Consider the following 17,190-nt stretch of genomic DNA (forward strand, 5'->3'; position numbering starts at 1 on the left):
TACAAAAAATACTATATAAGTTTATTATAATTTAGGAACACAAGGGAAAGTATTTTACAGTAGCTTAAAATCCATGGCAATCTCTCCTGTCTTTGTGTTGAAATTTATAGTGTATGTGATGGCACTAGGAAGGTCTGATAGAGTTTCTGGTTCAGTAACAGAACTGAAGAAATAGACAGCTTGCTTGCAGTGGGGATTCCATTCACAGTTTCCCTACAGGAGAGAGTTAAAAGTGAAAGCAGTCAAAACTACAATCCTATTACTGGACAGTAATAATGCAGTAAGAGTTCTTGTTCTCAGTTCAGTATACAATGACCAGATAGTTATTGCTTCCATTGCCACCCATTCCATTAAAGGAATACAGAACTTGAGATATCATATGCTACACTGCACAGGTGCAGTCATAGAGGAAAAAACCAAGATTTGGTCAAAGAGTATTTACAATACCAAAAATACTTACTCCTTCCCTCAAAACTTTTGTTTCTGTTAAGCTGAGAAAACGATTTGTAAGAATAAATTCTACTTTGAGCTAGCATCATATTTAAGTTCTGATATGTAGTTCTATGGGAACTATGGGAACTATGGGAGCATCTGGATCCAATTCAGACTCCCATTTTAAGGCACATGTCCTGTTCTCCCCAAAAATATGAACAGATAGTTCTACTAGTTCTGTCTACACGTTATTCACACAGTGTAACAAAAAGCACTATGCAAACCAAGCACAGCCAACAGAAACCATTTTTTCAGCACTACAATCCTATAGACTTTGACATAACAAATTACATTGAAGAAATACCTTTTCATTAGAAATCTGCATCAGTCCTGTACTAACAGAGATATCAGCAGCAAGATGATATTCCATCCACAGAACTGCTCCATGGCTCTTTCCTTTCCTGGGGAGGTGGAGGATCAAAACCTGTTACTTTACACAATACTGACAGCTTAAATGCTGCCCTCATTCCTCATGTAAGTTGGGTGAGAGCTGTAAAAGCATGAATAACTTGTTTCTTTGAAAAAAAAATTGAACAGCTGAATTATTTGGTAAATAGGTAGCAACTTTTAAAGTATCTGCAGATACAAAATCTGAAAGAGACAAGGAAAAGGAGACTATGTCATAACTAAATCTGCTCAAAACCACAGTCAATTAACAGGCACTTGATAACATGGCACAGATTATATGTCATATTTGGAGAGTACTTCCTTCAGGAGACCCTGGCTTCTGTAGTTTCTGAATTCTGAGGAAATATTTACCACATATACCATCTCACTGTGTCTGCTCCACAAGGAGCAGAGGTCATGCTAGCATTGCCTATGAATACAACAACCTGTAAGGCACAGAGGCCTCATGCAGATGTTTCTGGATTTTGTGAAACCTTGAATTTTGTTTCACAAAGAGAAAACATAAAATTACAGCAGTTTCTGAGTTACATAAGCTCTAGATAGTTAAAAATAACTTTCCCCTGTTTTTTCTTAACAGCATTTCCAGTTTGAACAGAATTAAGTACAATCTTTAATCATGGTGGAAAATACCTCAGAAGACATGTGACAAATAGCAAGATGACTGTCAAGAGTCCCAGTTAAAAGGAGGAATAGCATACACTTTAAAGCTATTAAACAGAATCGCTTGGAAAGCTAAATAGGAGACTTTCCCGCAAGAATTCAGCAACAGAGAACAAACAGAAGGATTGAAAACATCCAGACAATGGCTTATTTTCTCCAAACTATAAACTATTTAAGTTTTAAATAATACCGACTTCTAGAAAAATGTTATTTTTGAAATACAGGCATATTATGTGAGAAATTACCCTTATTGTTACAGCCTATTGTGAATAGCCACAGGAAATCTGTGTCAGAGCAACTTCCATTACTTTAGGTCACATTATTAAGAACTGTCAAGTATGTTCCCACTAGTGAACTGTAATACACAAAGAGCTTGAATATGAAGTAAAAAAATGGATAATGATGAGAATATTGCAACACGAAAACTCACCGTAAAAGATTTACAGAACCCTCTGTGCTGAGACAGTCTTGTGGTACAGGCTTTCTGAAGTCAAATATCAAAACTTCCTGGGGGTCAGAAAGTGACTTGCAAGGATACTCCCACAGAGGGTGAGGTTCTGCTTCCTTGGATTCCCTAAAATTCAGAGAATTCTGAAGAAAGAAAGTAATAAAACTATCTGAAAACAATCCAAAGGCAAACAGTCCTTGTTTTCAAGTTAATTATGTGTCCTGAACCCAAAGTATTTAAGCAACAACGACGCAAGAGGACAGGATTGCACAACATGTACTACATGCATGGACTAATGGGTACTGCTATATGGTCCTCAGCAGTGAAACAGAAACAGGCACTTTTGAAATACAATGCATTCAACTTTTCTTCCTCCCTTGAGACTAATTCTACTCTAGAACTGCCTGTACTCCTCCACAGTGACTATAAAGGCAATTTAAATGGCTAACTCAAATACAGATATCGACAATACAGCTCTAGAAATTGATACAAATAAATCTCACCCTTCATATCAATCTCTTGGATGTCAAAAAGCCTTTTTCTCTTTCAAAAGTACCCGCAAGGGCAAGTAAGGGCAGCAGGATTCACCTGTGAACAACTCCCAGATGATCTGATTTCAAGCTCAGAAAAAAATTTTAAGAGTATTTGTCTTTTTGCACGAAGTATTTTCAAAACAGTGCAAAGTACTGAAGAGCTTGACAAATGAAAAGAACCACCAACCCCCAAGCCACAGCAGTTACTGTTTTGCAAGAACTGAAGAGCCATCACACTGATGAAAAACTAAACCAATGGTGTTTTTCAACAGTCACTGAATACTTTTTTAAGCTAAGGGGAGTTCTATTCTGTTTTGCTGAGACTTGTGCTGAAACTGCTTTCAGTATTCTTACATTAATCATATCATCCATAGTCTGGACGTCAAAACCTTCACAGGTGCCACATGGACTCCGGATTCTCCATAAGTCCTAAAAAGGAAAACAGGATTTTGCTTAGCTTTATTAAAGGGAATATTAAAATAATTTAGCTGTAGATTGGACATTTGATAACAATAAGGACTCTTTACACTCTACACATTTCCAAACCATTATAACTAGCGCAACAATCAGAACATGGTATAATTCTGGGAAAATATTTTGCAAGGCAGTTAATTGTTCAGCCACTGTTTTCAACTCCTCTAAAGAATCTGCCACATTTCCTACTATTTCTATGCAAAGTTTACTTTAAAGTAGGCATGGATTTGCCAAGATTAAACCCTTACAGCCCCGCTATTTCCACTACCCAACACAGGTGAAGTGCTCCCAGCTGCATCAAGTATCTTACAGCCTACTGGACTACCATACTCCCCTACAGCACTCCAGAGATTAGTAAAATGGTTTTAGTTACTTCATATTATGCCTCTCATCGACCTTAGCAATCCACTGACAACAATTTAGTTCAACTTTTGCCTTTTCTTAGACTGCATTAATAGTCTCTTAACAGAACAGGAACGTTCACTAGCTGTGGACAGACCATTTTATTATCTGTTCATTGCTGCACTTGGCAACCTCAAATTTACAAGACAGCAGCAGGACTACTACAAATTTAACTAAATGCTGTTGTAATTTATGCCTGAATACAGCATGAACTAGTGTGACTATAAAGAATCTCTGAATAGATAGAACTATCAAATCAGTTAAGTAGCATTCTGCTCCCTAAATGCACTTACTGGCTAAAAAGTCTGTAACTGAAGAATTTAATCAAATTCTTTCTCTTGGATCCAACTTCTGCTAACTGCTTAACTGTAACGACATAGCACAGCCTGCAGAACCGGTTCTACAGAATACCTTACAACACTACATCTGCTCCTGTCTAATCAAGAATGGATAAATGCAGAGGTTATTTAAAAAACCCTACAGATTCTAGTATTTGAGTCTATGTTCACCGCTGAACAAAGAAGAAAATGTAAAATCAAAGCAACAGCTTTTGGAATAGTGTAATAGAACACAAGTTAAATGTTCTACCAAAATAGCTACGTGGAATCATGCCCAAACAGAACCCTGTACATAAAAGTGTAAAACTGAGGTTTGGGTGACATGAATGTTACTCTACATTCTGCTACTAGATGTTGAATAATCTTAAGTCATCAGTCTGCATGCTTCAGTTTTCTCATCCAGAACATGAAGAGAATGTCTACTTCCTTACAAAAATGCTTTGAGTTCTAGGGAAGTAAATCCTTTAGGTAAGAGAACATGGAATTAAAACTAACTGCTTATTCCAATCTGATTACTGTTGATTAAGTCTTAACATCTGCTTCCTATTACAAGATTCAGATTTACATTATTTACTCAGTATATATTGAAATTCTCTACAATTTTGCAGAAAACAGAAAGGTATGTAAAAACATGCAGCGTAGCTGATTAGTCCCAGACAGAGAGAGAACACATGTATTTTCACAAGCACAAATCAAAGGCGGAAGACCACAAGGTTAAAGAGTGTTCAAATAAGGAAACTGTTAAGGGAGAGAAGGCCCAGATAAAAAAACTAAACTGTCAGGTGGACCAGACAGAGGGAAGAAAAGACAGAGAAAAAACCTCCCATTTTTAATAGATAAACCGAAAATTATGTTTATGTGAAAATTCATTAGATTATAGGCATTTTTTAAAATTTAAAGATATATTTATTTTAGTTACACAATTTCAGACTAAAGGGTTCTATCACTTACACTACCGGACAAGAATTTTGCATATTAATTACAAAAGTATTTATTTAATTTCCATTGTCATTGTAGGTAAACTCTTCACAATCTTCACTGACCAAGTCCTTAATAACAGTATAAACTTTTATACCTTTGTACAACTTCTAAAAGATAAGCTTTCGAAGTATTTTTAAGATGTGCTCAAATTTAGAACCGTGCACAGCCTCAAGAGGTTAAAAAAAAAAAGAGCATGCAATTATGAGTCCTGCCTACAGTCTTATACTCATAAAGCAGCATTTTAAAAAATGGTATTGTGCAGAATATCTCATTTTATAAATAACCACAACTCTCACATGCTACAGCAGTATCTCTCTAATCTAAAGAAGTATTTTGAAACATTCTGTCCTTTCATTTGACATGGTAAAATCACTCAATTTTCTGACAAGAGATGGCTGAAATAGCAAAACTGATTTTCAAGACTTCAAATACTCTTCTCTCTGGTGGTAAATGCAAAACATATTGAAGTGGACAGTATTAATATGAGGTAAACATGTCGTTATCCTGGAAGTATCCTGGAACTGTACTTAAAATTAAGTGGATTTGTGTAAATATCAAATGGATAATTCTAAACAATCTCACCTGAAACTCCACAATTACCATGTGCAAAGAAGCAGACTGAGGTAGGACAGTGACATTACTTGTAAGGTGACTGGTCACAGCAGTCCTAGCATACCAGAAATACAGATTATGCCACGGCAACAAACTTGTAGTAAAAAACGGCTCTCCCACAAGAACAGAAATCTTGACAAAGAAAGGAAAAGATAAAAAGCATTGTAATAAAGAACAACAACTTGGTAACACAGGCTGGTTTGTATCTTCGGTAGCTGACAATGTAATATAGCAACTGAAGTAATCTAGACAAAAACTTCTACTGCTCCATAAGGATTTAATTACTGCATACACTACACACTAGACATATTTTTGTGGTTTTAGTCAGCAAATTTTAAAATTTTAAAATAAATTTTCCTGCAACGAATTTTGAGAGAAAATACTGCAGGTTTTGGTTGGAAGGTTTTGTAATGAGAGCCACAGAATTTGGAAGGTTTTAATTTAAGGAGGTTAGTACTTCCAATAGAGTACAATCTTCTGAGTGGCTTGAGAAAGAGTTACAGCCTTGTAGCACATATGCAGTTAAAACAGTTTAAGTGCCTTAACAACTGGTGTAGATTATGCAGCAAGGGAAAGTCATACCTTTTCAAAAACAAAATGAACCGCCTCTCCCCCCAAGTCTTTAGTCTCATTTAGTTTTAGTGGGACAAGGTCTGAACCATCTACTCGTTACATTTTATATTAACTGGGATATAATGGAATTCATTGTGGTTACAGGAGCACAGTAGGAAAGCAAGATTCACTTTCACTTTCTGCTCCCCACCACCCCGCTGAAATTCAGTATTGGACAACGGTAACATACCTTTTTATCTTCCAAATGAGCAGACGTCAGCAACTCAGGACGTGCCTCTATTATTTTAATTTTATCTTCAAGATGATTTGCTTTAAAAAACTAAAAAAGAAAAAGTAGTGTACTGTCTTAAAGCTACAGTTGAGACTCAAACCCATACCAAAATAATAATTTTATTAAAAATAAACAAAAAAGAAACCAATAGCCAAAAGAAATTTTAACAAAATCTGCCTGCCATAACTCATCAGGATGATACAAGTCTATTCTTGAAGGGTGCATGCACTTACAGCCAACATATCACACCCAGTGAACTAAAGCACATGCCCTACATATTCCATCAGTTAGGTATCTGGAAAGGCAAGCAACACAAAAGTTGCCTCACCTTCATTTATTTGTGCTCTGAAACATATGGGAAGGACAGTCAAGAAATATAAAAGTTACTTCAGCAATGATTATACACTGCGTATTTGGCTTCTGTTTGAGGCCAGGTTTGTGTCCTAATTTACCTACCATTCACGGTTTTGCATTTCTAAGCCGCAGGGTGAGACAGACCTCTCTCAAAATACACAGTGCAACTGAAACAGCTACAGCTGAACAATGACTTGAGGAAGCCGCTTCCAGTCACTCAGACATTAGCTGCCTTTCCTGAGCAGCCTGCACTCCACCCCACGGATGCAGCTGAAACACCGCCTGCAGTTAACTAACACCCACTGCCTACTGTCTCCTAAGAGCCAAACAGCAGAGCAAGCATTCCCAGTTTGTCTCAGCTGGAAGACAAGAACTTCTGGGTGCTACTTTCCCAGTAAGACTGGTGTAAGCTATGGGATGCCCTCACATTCCACTGATCATCACAAACAAGCAGCTTGGCTTTTATCACCAACATAACGAGGGCAGCAGAGCAGCAGCTCAAGCAGACAAGCCACCAGGCATCTGCAAGGAGAGATCACGCAACCAGAATTCCCTCTGCTCAGCTCAACTACCCCGGTGGCCTATCTAGCTTGTGGCTAAAGTGATGAGACTGGATGTGTCTCCAACGGGATGTACTCCTCCAAGAATATGCACAAAGCTTCGTACCCATACCAAGAAAAAATAAGAACACCTCCCCTGCCAACATATCCCACCTCCCACAGTCTTGTCAAACTGTATGATCAAATACATTCACTAAACTGATTTAACCTCCAAGCAATTGATGCAAGGACAGTCAAAGCTATCATCAAGCTCTGGCCTCAGAAATGCCATGAATTCATTTACTGCTTTAACAGAAAACTGAATACCCACTTTTTCCATGACAGAACAGGACACAGCAGAGTTTTCCAATGTAAACACCTAAAGAAAACACACAACAGTTAGTCAAACTAGCTTTATAGATTTTAATTAAATGAATATGTAAATGAACATCAAAGGAATTATTTTGATGCCCTAATGAAGATAACTCATAAGAAACATGCATCTACTCCACAGCCCACTGTCATGCACCTTTTTTACCACAACAAAACCACCTCCCGTAACTGCAGGCTAAATAAATACTGCTGTTTTCACAGCCATACAAGAAAAAAAACATCAGAATGCAAATACTTATTTTCTGTTTTTAAGATGCACATAGTGTAATAACATTTGCTCTAGGCATATATTTACTCCTGAACAAACGCAAGCATATTGGCAGTGTGCTGAATCAACCTCCAGTAGTGCTTACTCCTTGTGAGCACTGTTTAACACAATCTGAATGTATCAGCTGGAAAGAGCTCAGATGTGCAATGCAGCACACCAGGCTCTTCAAGTAAGAAGAAAATTAAGTTTTATTTAAACTTGGTGAACAGTTAGGCAATATGCTGCTACAGGGCTAGGAAAATATTATGGAAATCTTGTCTGCCCTGTTCATTTTTTCTCTCCTCTGTAACTATCTGTGACTAGCCACTACTAAAGACTGGTTCAACTCTGCATGTTTATTTATGTCTATGAATTGCCTAGCACCTTCCCCAGGATGATATTGCATTATACATTCCCAGATATTCAGTCTGACTATGACAGATTTTCGTTTGAAGAGCTCCATGAGAGAACACAAGTAAGGTATATACACAATGAGACAGCCAGGCAGCTCATTTACACAGACTCAGTATTCTTACTGCTCCCTATCTTGCTGTTACAGACCTTCCACTTCTGACTAGATAATAAATGTAATTATGGAATTGCAAACATAAAAGAAGAAAAAAAATCTGCCAGATATTTAGGTCGATAGAGTATTTCCAAAAGCACAAGATACGAGATGGCAAAGAATAATCAGTAGGGAATGAGGAACGCCACTTTCATTCAAAGCTACACACTAGTAAACATCAAAACTGGTAATTATTATCTCCCTAAACTTCAAAGTGATCAGAGGTGAACTTAACCATCATTCCAACACAATGGAAACCTCTCACTTGTCACTTTAAAGACACTGGAAATAATTAAATAATGGTTGAAAATGCTGAACTATACAAGAGAACTAAAAATACCAAGCTAAAACACAAAGATCAGAAAAACAGAAGTACTGTACCTGCTTTGCTCCAAGATAGTGAGCCAGCATAGGCAGCAGACTGCCATCACTGACACAAAGGCAAACACTATCACTTTTCAGCACCTACAGAAAATAAATAGTCATTGTTATTCCTATTCCTGATGGAAAAGGTTTCAAACTCTAGACATTTTGTTGGCCTTTTTTCTCCACTTTATACACTTCTGTATCAAATAAGGGCTGGGAGATACCACTTCAAGCACAACAGAACAGTGTAAGAAATATTCACATAATCCCCTTGGTTTAGGTCAGAAAAAGTTTGCACAAAAATATATTGCATGTCTTTATTCAACTACCAATACTCCTTCTAACAAATACACCAAACTGCTACAAATTCCTATGCAAAAATGGCTGCTTACAATTTAAAAAACTAATACCAAAGTTATCATGACAAAATATAACTCACATCTGCAGATATAAACAAAACGTACTTGGTGAGCAAAGTCTTTAGCAAGGGAGAAACAAATTCCATAAATAATTGCTGCAAATAAAACAATACATGCATCTATCATAGAAGTCAAAAACCTACAGGCAACATGCACTCACTTTCATCAAAGACTTGATGTATTGGCGCGTTCGGTTCTGATCATTTAATTCCCCAAAGCGTGGTCTATTCCAAAGAAGATGAGCCTGACATCTACAAACAGGACTTTCAACACGATCATCTGCTTTATTATCTTCTTCTCCTCTGGAAAAAAAATAAAGTACATCAATAAAGTATTACCTACAGCATCAGTAATATGTTTTCGCAAACAGCTACGTTTATGCATTTTACCTAGTAAACACATTAAAGCATATGGTCTTCATTGTAACTTGCTCAAATTTACCATTTTTGTAGCTTTGCATTTCCAAATGAAAAGAACAGAAAGGACCAATTTTCACCTTTTTCAAAAGGGGAAACCAAGTACCCCCCAAACTTTCCCGCTAACTGTAATGGTTACGTATTTTAGGCTTTAAACTTTTAGAAAAAAGTTATTAGTTTGCATTCCTAAGTAAGAAAGGCACATAAAATCCAGACATTAACTTTTAAAGCTGGCACTGATTTTTACAAATGTCAGCTGCTACTGTCATCACAACAAACATGACTAGGCTCTTTTTAACTTTGAGCAAAAGGCATTAATCTCAAAAAGATAGTGCTGACTAGGAAAATAGAAAATGGAGACAGAATGGCAATTATTTCAGTCCTTTACTTATACACCAGCTCAGCTGAGCTATATTTTAGGATTTCCAGGAACCACCCATGAGTGTTTTTTGCTTCTCTGTCACAGAATGTCACCAGCTGTAAGGCAGGAGCCTGTAGTCCCAACCTCAACTGTGGCTTTATGCATTAAATGGTTTCTTCACTCTGTGCATTGCCCATGAAGCAGCTTTTAATGATTTTCTAGTCTTTACCATCTTATCTTGCTCTTCTACAAAATGGCTGCTCTAAGAGCAGCAAATACTCGAGCTTGGAGTAAAATAGCACCCTTTTTCACACACATGTATTGTTACCTGGCTTTCTGCAGCATATACCACACAGAGTACTCATCACGAGAGGCAGTCAGATACACCTTCTCACCCTGGAGAACTGGCTCCTCATTAGGAAGAAAATATACACACTGCATCCAGTGATCTCTCCACTGAAAAGGGTTGATAAAGAAAACCATAGGAAGTAACTCATAAATAGTAAATGGAAAGCAAACAAATAGCAGGAAATCAGTTAGTAAGAATGGGTGTAACTTTGAAGCACTGATGTACGACTAGTTGACAGAATCTTGTTCACGTTAGCAAGGCTGAATAAACACTAGTATTGTATACTGAGTAAACATACTTTAGATAGATTTCTTGCAACAGAATATGCCCGAGACCATTGGCTTGCTGACTAGCTAAGCCTGTATTTTAATCAAATGAAAAATCCAAAATACACTTTGTATTTATTAATACTCTTTCATCTCTATAGTTGACTTATGTTAGAAACCTGTATTAAATCGCTGACAGTGACCAATGGTTGAAGCCTCCTGCATTAAATAACATCACATAGTGTCACTCTGATATGACAGCATAATTATTTTGAGTTTCAGAAAGCTAGTTTCTGCATTGCAAATATTCCTGTAGTTTTTCTGCTTGATAGTTTCAAATCTTATTCTCAAACACGGTAAGTACAACCAATCATTTTGTAGCTTCCTTTTGACTAAGTTCATCTTACTAGTAAATACATTCACACAAAGACACAGGAATCTGATTTAATAGTGATCACCCATTCCTCTAATTATCCAGTACCAACCCAACATTTTGCCACACCAGCCTTTTTTATAGGAGTATAAATATACTACCGTAAACTTAACACTTATTTGGAATTTTCACAGAAGTACTACATGGAAGCAAACCACAGACCAGTATTTTGAACAGGGATAGAGACTAATTAAGGAAAAAGATGTGGAAAACTTTATTTCTTGAAAGTAGAAGAAATAAAAGAAATAAAATACAAATATCTAGATGACAGCTTCAGTTTTTAAGCTTTACGTTAAAGCTTACATTTAAGTTTTACATTAAAGAAAACCTAAAATGGGTATATACTATAGTTAAGATTTCTAGGATTTGCCTGTTTAGCATCTTCCAATACATAAAACGTTAGCAAAATTCCTATACGGTTTAAGGGACAGCTGCTTAAGACACCCAGTACAGCCTTGACTGAAAATAATTACCGAGTGCCATTTGATGATAGTACCTAAAGGCTCAGTATGTTACCTGGAAAGCAGAAGTGGATTTTACCCAGTATGGAGCCATTGTGCAATTTATTGTCCCAGAGGGGTCCATGTCGATATCCCACCAGGAAAGTACAATTTGTGCCTTGCCAGATTTTACAGGCTCCAGCTGCACTCTGTAGTAGGTAGAAGCACTCCTTACTGGCTTACTGAAATCCACACTGCAGAGAAGCATGAAAATTGTAAAAAGAAATAGTTCAGCATTCTTTATAAATTCTCACTAGCCTCCTAAACTGAATACAGAAAAGGCACAACAGGAACATTTTGTTATGAACAAAACAATGCCCACCTTACCTGAACATCGTCACCACATCACTAAGGATAGTGAAGTCACTTAAAGGCATCTGGTTCAGCTGGATATCACAAACAGAAGGAACACCTGGACAGTTCTCCATTTCTGAAGGGGAGACTATAATTTTTTCACCATCCTCTGCTTCGACATGAACAGGAAACAGTTTGTTCCAGGACCACATTCTTGTGGATTCCACTAATTGGGCATACACCGTTGCCCTGTGAGGTACTGCCTCACATCCTTCCTGAGTGTTCAAAACAACGGGGAAATTAATTCAACAATCTGACTTACTAACATATTCGTGAGAATTAAATCGATTGAAATGTGAACCAATTTAAAGAAAAGTTGGAATGGGAGCCGTGAAATCTTAAACACAAATTATTTCAGAGACCTCTTTAACATCAGAGCACTTTGCCTACCCGTGAAACACAAGTATCTATACGGTTCAGTGTGGTTCAGAAAGGCCAAAGTACTTGATTAACCATGCAACATCAGCAGTTTACTAACCTCAGTTAAACCTGCATTTCCATTCTCATTCTGAAATAAGACGCCTATCTTGAGCTTCTCAATGCAGAAAATGACTAAACTATCAACATTAAAACAGTTTGTGATTGCAATGAGTAAGAAAAATAGTGGCTTAAATATTTATGCAATGACGACTTCGTATCAATGTTTAAAGAGTAGAAGACATACAGTTGTTCTAATAAAAACACTGTGAACTAAGAGCTAACCAAGAACAATGCTTTCACCAAAGACTAATTACAATTCAGAGTTATATATTGAGAGCAGAAAAATGTTAAGACTGATATAGCCTTTGTATGTAAACTGATGAAACGAAACCTAAAAAAAGTTTTGCCATCCACATTTTAATTAAAGGAAAAAAAATAGACAGGGTAAAAGAGAAAGTCCTAAAATTATACCTGTAGATTATATGTCAAAAAATTTGGTTATTCATTTGATTACAGAGTTTAAAGTATTTCCACAGGCAAAAAGCATGTGGAGTAGAAAGAGCTTACAGGGAAAAAAACAGAAACCAAACAAAAATGCCTGGGAGGTGAAGCCCATCAAATTTAGGAGAATTTCATTTTTTAAAATATCTTGGAACAAACTACTAAGGAAAGCTCCAAATCACAACTGGGTGCCTTTCTGAAAGTTCTTTGTTAACCAGCAAGTTATTGGTTTTAACATAAAGCAAGTAAGTGTAATTTCAGAGTCTGTGAATTACAAAATGAACTCCAATAGCTTTGTTCTAGGAATGAATCTAATAAATTATTCACTGAATAAGAACTTAGCACAGATGGTGTATTTACAGGATAAAGAAGCCTAAATCAAGTACACTCTCCATCCTGCTCCAAAAAAACCAGAAGAGTTTCTCTAAGGATAAACGTGACACAGTATCAATATCTATTCTTTTACCTGTACAAGGTATTTGTGTGCATGTTCATAGGTTGGTAAAGCTCCTTCTCCTATCAGCTCTGTATCAAATAATTCAGTTACCAGGATGTTTGCACGACATTGCATATCTCCATCTAAAAGACACAATTTAATACTGTAATATTAAGACTTTATATAAAGTCTTTCAAGAACATACTATCCTGAAAACACAAGTAATTAAAAAAAAATTATTCCTGTTAGAGAACCTACTGAAGACTGCAAATTATTTTCCTTTAGAACTTTACTATGAAATACATATGGCTACTGAAATACTATTACACTTCCTTTTGAAGTAAATTTCCATTGTTACTTTCTAGAGAGTAAAGGATTTACTTGTTTTAATTAAAAATATAAGGAAAATAAGAATAAGACATATTCCTTCATAGTTTTGAGGTACTTGCCATTTTTTTTAACCGTAGCCTATTTTTCTCACCTGGGCCAACTGTGACTTCAGTGGAGTGCTTGTTGATTACCTTGATCTTGTCACGAAAACCATTTTTCTCCACTATCTTCACAGCAGCATTAGCCATGGGCTTGAAAACCTGTAAATAGCAAGAATATTACAAACTGGTAAGCTAACATTAGCTTTCCAAAATGAAAGTACACCAATGCAAAATGCAGTATATTCAGCCCTGCAAAAATTTAACATCATCTGTACCTTTTTGTATGTTTGAAGTTCATTACCATGAAACAAGACAGCAAGCCTCACTTCAAAAGTTCAGATCACCAATGTCACTGTTACAAATCATAACATCAGCTGTCTCCAAAAGCTACTCCAATTTAACTTATGAAAGACAAGAATACATGCTAAGAATATTTTAGCATTTACATTAAAAAAACTTATTTTTAAAATTAAAGATATACATGGCTCGAGAGGCCCCAAGAGACTTTTATGTACTCGACATAAAAGAACCCCAAACAACCAGCACTGAAATATGCCAAATATCTGCTTTTATTAACAGGTAACTGTGAAGAGAATTTTTGCTTCCTTCAGAAGGAAAAGCACAGAGAGAGTACATAGCTTGAAAATAGTAGAATGATGAAGAATGTGTTAAAAGGGCTTAATGTCCATACCCAGTTTTTAAACTCAAAAACTTTAAATATTGTACTCAGCCACACAATCTGACTACTTAAGATATTTGTGGCCACTTTGGAAACCACCGCCACCCTCTCTGATTGCTTCCTGTGTCTACATGTTAAGAGGACTGTCCCGGAAAAACGATCATAGGACAAAATCCTAGATTTAAAAAAATGTAGGTTTTTACTTGGATAAAAACCACAAAGCACTTCTTCAACTATGACCTACGAACAAGTGAACCTTTGTTTCTTCACATGCATTGAAAAAAAACTAATCAGGCCAAGATGTTCCTGTTGTTCTCCTTAGTATCAGTAATGGCTGCTAATGACCATCACGATGTTTCTTAAATGCCAATAAAAAAGGAGATGCTCCATCTGATCAGGAAGAGATGGAAAAAAACAGTTTATGGACAGTCTCTTTATGATGACGTGGTCCATGCTATGATTAAGTGGTCTGAGAACCCATCTCCAAGAACTGAAACGTATAAAGATCAGTTGTATGGCTAGAGAATAGTCACATTTTTCAAAAACTTGGTTAAAGTTTTCAATATTACACTTGAGTTTTGATAAGAATTGAAGACGGAAAACTATAAAACTTAATTTAGTAATTTTAACCCGTACATTTGAAGAAACCATTCTCAAAAAGGTACTACACCTTTTCAACTACGTTCTTGTAAGACCTAACTGGTTTTGACACATACAAGTATCAAGCCTGCACTTCAGAAGCCACAATACAAAACAGCAAATGCATCCACTCCATTGACCATACAGACAGAATTGCACTGAAGCTCTAAGAAGAGACTATGAACATCCATGCAGAAGTATGTGTAACCCGTAACAAATGCTCACCTCAATTGCATAGCAGAAATCGGCACCTGCTGAAGCTGCCATCATAGACAGAAGTCCTGTGCCAGTCCCTATGTCTAGAACAATCGCTTTTTCACCTTTTTCTTTTACTCTGCTCACTGCAGCACGAATACCTTGGAAATATTTCGCATTCTGTGGAGAAGAGACAAAAGAGAAGAAAAAGAAGCAAAAAGATAAAAGGATCAGCAACCCTTTATCCGTTCATACTTTGAATTTTTGTATAGAAATCTTGCATCCTCCAACTATAAGTTTATAATTAGAAAAAGTCCTACAGACGCTCTTTATGCTATACAGTCACATCAAAGTCATTTTTAGAAAAAGCAAATGTTACTGGAGGGATCAATCCATTTAAAGTACAACAATTTTTATCACAATATTCACATCATCATTGACCAGTCAGCTATATATTGCACATGTATAACTTACAAATGCAATATATTTTCTAGAGTAAATAATATCTATGTGAGATACTACTGTTTTTCTGATTACTTTTCCCCTGCAGCACCACTCAGTCATATAGTGCCTATGACAGCACAACAGCCAAAGCCAAAATATCTTGGATTCAGATTCCTCTCTACATCTACTGAAAAAAACATTCATACATGAGAAGAAACATGTATAAACACTGGCTTTTGGTTATGTGCCATGAGTGGGGCTACAAGCATACCTGCATTAACAACAGGAAACCACCCAAATGCTGTCATCTGTCAGCTACAGCATACATATTGAAATATATGCTTCTATTTACTCCATAACAGCCTATTATAAGACATTCCTTTGCAAATTATTCAATAAAGCCTCTCCAAAGAGTACACTACCTTTGGACATTATAAATTTGGAAGGTCTGCTGGATCCCTTTCTGAATAATTCCAGTTAACACTTCTCATATATTACTCCAGTAGAGCTGTTTTATACTTAAGACACAACTTGCTGTCTCTAAATGGCTTATTAAATGCCTGATCCCGCTAGCATGTTTCAATTCAGTATGAATTCAAGACTCGTAGCATAGGCACCATAAAATTCTTTAAAAAGGTTATTGATGAAATGGTCGACTAAAAGGCTAGAGCAGAAAGAACATTTAAACCATTCACTCCAGACTTCATCATTCCTGTAGATACAGCATCTCAACTTTCTTCTCAATTGCAAGCAGTAAATAAGAGCTAAAAATATCATAAAAGAATAAAGATAAACTTTACTTACATCCCTATAAAAACTATAAAAAGTCTAGATTCCCATTTACAGCTTTTGAAATTTAATCTAATGAACTCTGTCAAAAATGTCAAACAGAACAGCAAAATCAGCTACTGCATGTAAATATCATTGTGCAGTGAACAACTGAACACTAGAGTCAGGTGTAAGAAGGCATCTGTTGATCTAAGAGTAGTTCTGCTATCATAAAAGGTACAAATTCTATTATTTCAGTTTTCAGAGAAACCTGTATAATCATGCAGTGATAGCTGTTCAAGCGAAAGGAAATGGGTATTTTCTTACCATTCAAAAGTTTTTTGCTTCTATACTTACTCTATCTTTATCATGAAGCATATCTGCATACCGTGACCTACAATTAAAAAAAACAACCAATCAAATACTACATGCCGCAAAGCATGACAAAACCACTAGATCTTACATAGCTCTGGTATCTCTTACCAAGGCAACTGGTCCCCATAGCCCATAAATGCAGAGATAATCAATATTCTCTTTGAGTATCTGAACTTTCCCCCAGATCTAAGGAATAATGTCATTTCAGTGATCTAGTGATCAGCATATAAATGACCTAATTAACTGCTGGCATATATCCTCTTTTCAGCAATGGACCCAAGACGCAGACCTGTGGGCAAACAGCTGTGAAATAATAGCTTGGACAGATGGAGCTTCATACAGCAAAGAAAGCCAGCCTGCTATAGTTTAGATCTCTCATTGTTACCAAGGTTTAAATTTCTTTGGTCCCCATTTCTTCATGGGTCACTACTTAAAAATAAACCAAAATCTAATCTTCCTAGCTTCTATGCCTGTTGCATTAAGTTCTTCAAAAGTTATTACAGGAACAGACAATGGGCAATTATTTGTTGTATTGGGGATTTAAAACA

At 36.4% G+C, this 17,190-nt stretch overlaps 1 protein-coding gene across 3 annotated transcripts in view; it reads right to left on the reverse strand.

Annotated features, from left to right (window-relative positions):
• PRMT7 (protein arginine methyltransferase 7) overlaps positions 1-17,190 on the reverse strand; it is a 165,435-nt gene continuing 148,245 nt past the window's right edge. The window contains exons 2-17 of one of the 3 annotated variants that reach the window (XM_055818950.1): positions 16,625-16,663; positions 15,086-15,235; positions 13,593-13,701; positions 13,142-13,254; positions 11,728-11,969; positions 11,417-11,594; positions 10,181-10,308; positions 9,236-9,377; positions 8,672-8,755; positions 7,417-7,464; positions 6,151-6,240; positions 5,319-5,480; positions 2,896-2,970; positions 1,991-2,151; positions 797-893; positions 1-213 (exon numbers count right to left, since the gene is read on the reverse strand). In XM_055818950.1, coding sequence (XP_055674925.1) covers positions 55-213; positions 797-893; positions 1,991-2,151; positions 2,896-2,970; positions 5,319-5,480; positions 6,151-6,240; positions 7,417-7,464; positions 8,672-8,755; positions 9,236-9,377; positions 10,181-10,308; positions 11,417-11,594; positions 11,728-11,969; positions 13,142-13,254; positions 13,593-13,701; positions 15,086-15,235; positions 16,625-16,645 — 1,959 coding nt within the window. In that variant the 5' untranslated portion in view covers positions 16,646-16,663 and the 3' untranslated portion in view covers positions 1-54. Of the gene's footprint in view, positions 214-796; positions 894-1,990; positions 2,152-2,895; positions 2,971-5,318; positions 5,481-6,150; positions 6,241-7,416; positions 7,465-8,671; positions 8,756-9,235; positions 9,378-10,180; positions 10,309-11,416; positions 11,595-11,727; positions 11,970-13,141; positions 13,255-13,592; positions 13,702-15,085; positions 15,236-16,594; positions 16,664-17,190 lie in introns of those variants that run through there. The other 2 variants (XM_005233491.4, XM_027781075.2) reach the window with 2 other exon arrangements.

This window comes from Falco peregrinus, chromosome 14 (assembly GCF_023634155.1).
Source record: "Falco peregrinus isolate bFalPer1 chromosome 14, bFalPer1.pri, whole genome shotgun sequence".
Lineage (NCBI taxonomy): Eukaryota > Metazoa > Chordata > Aves > Falconiformes > Falconidae > Falco > Falco peregrinus.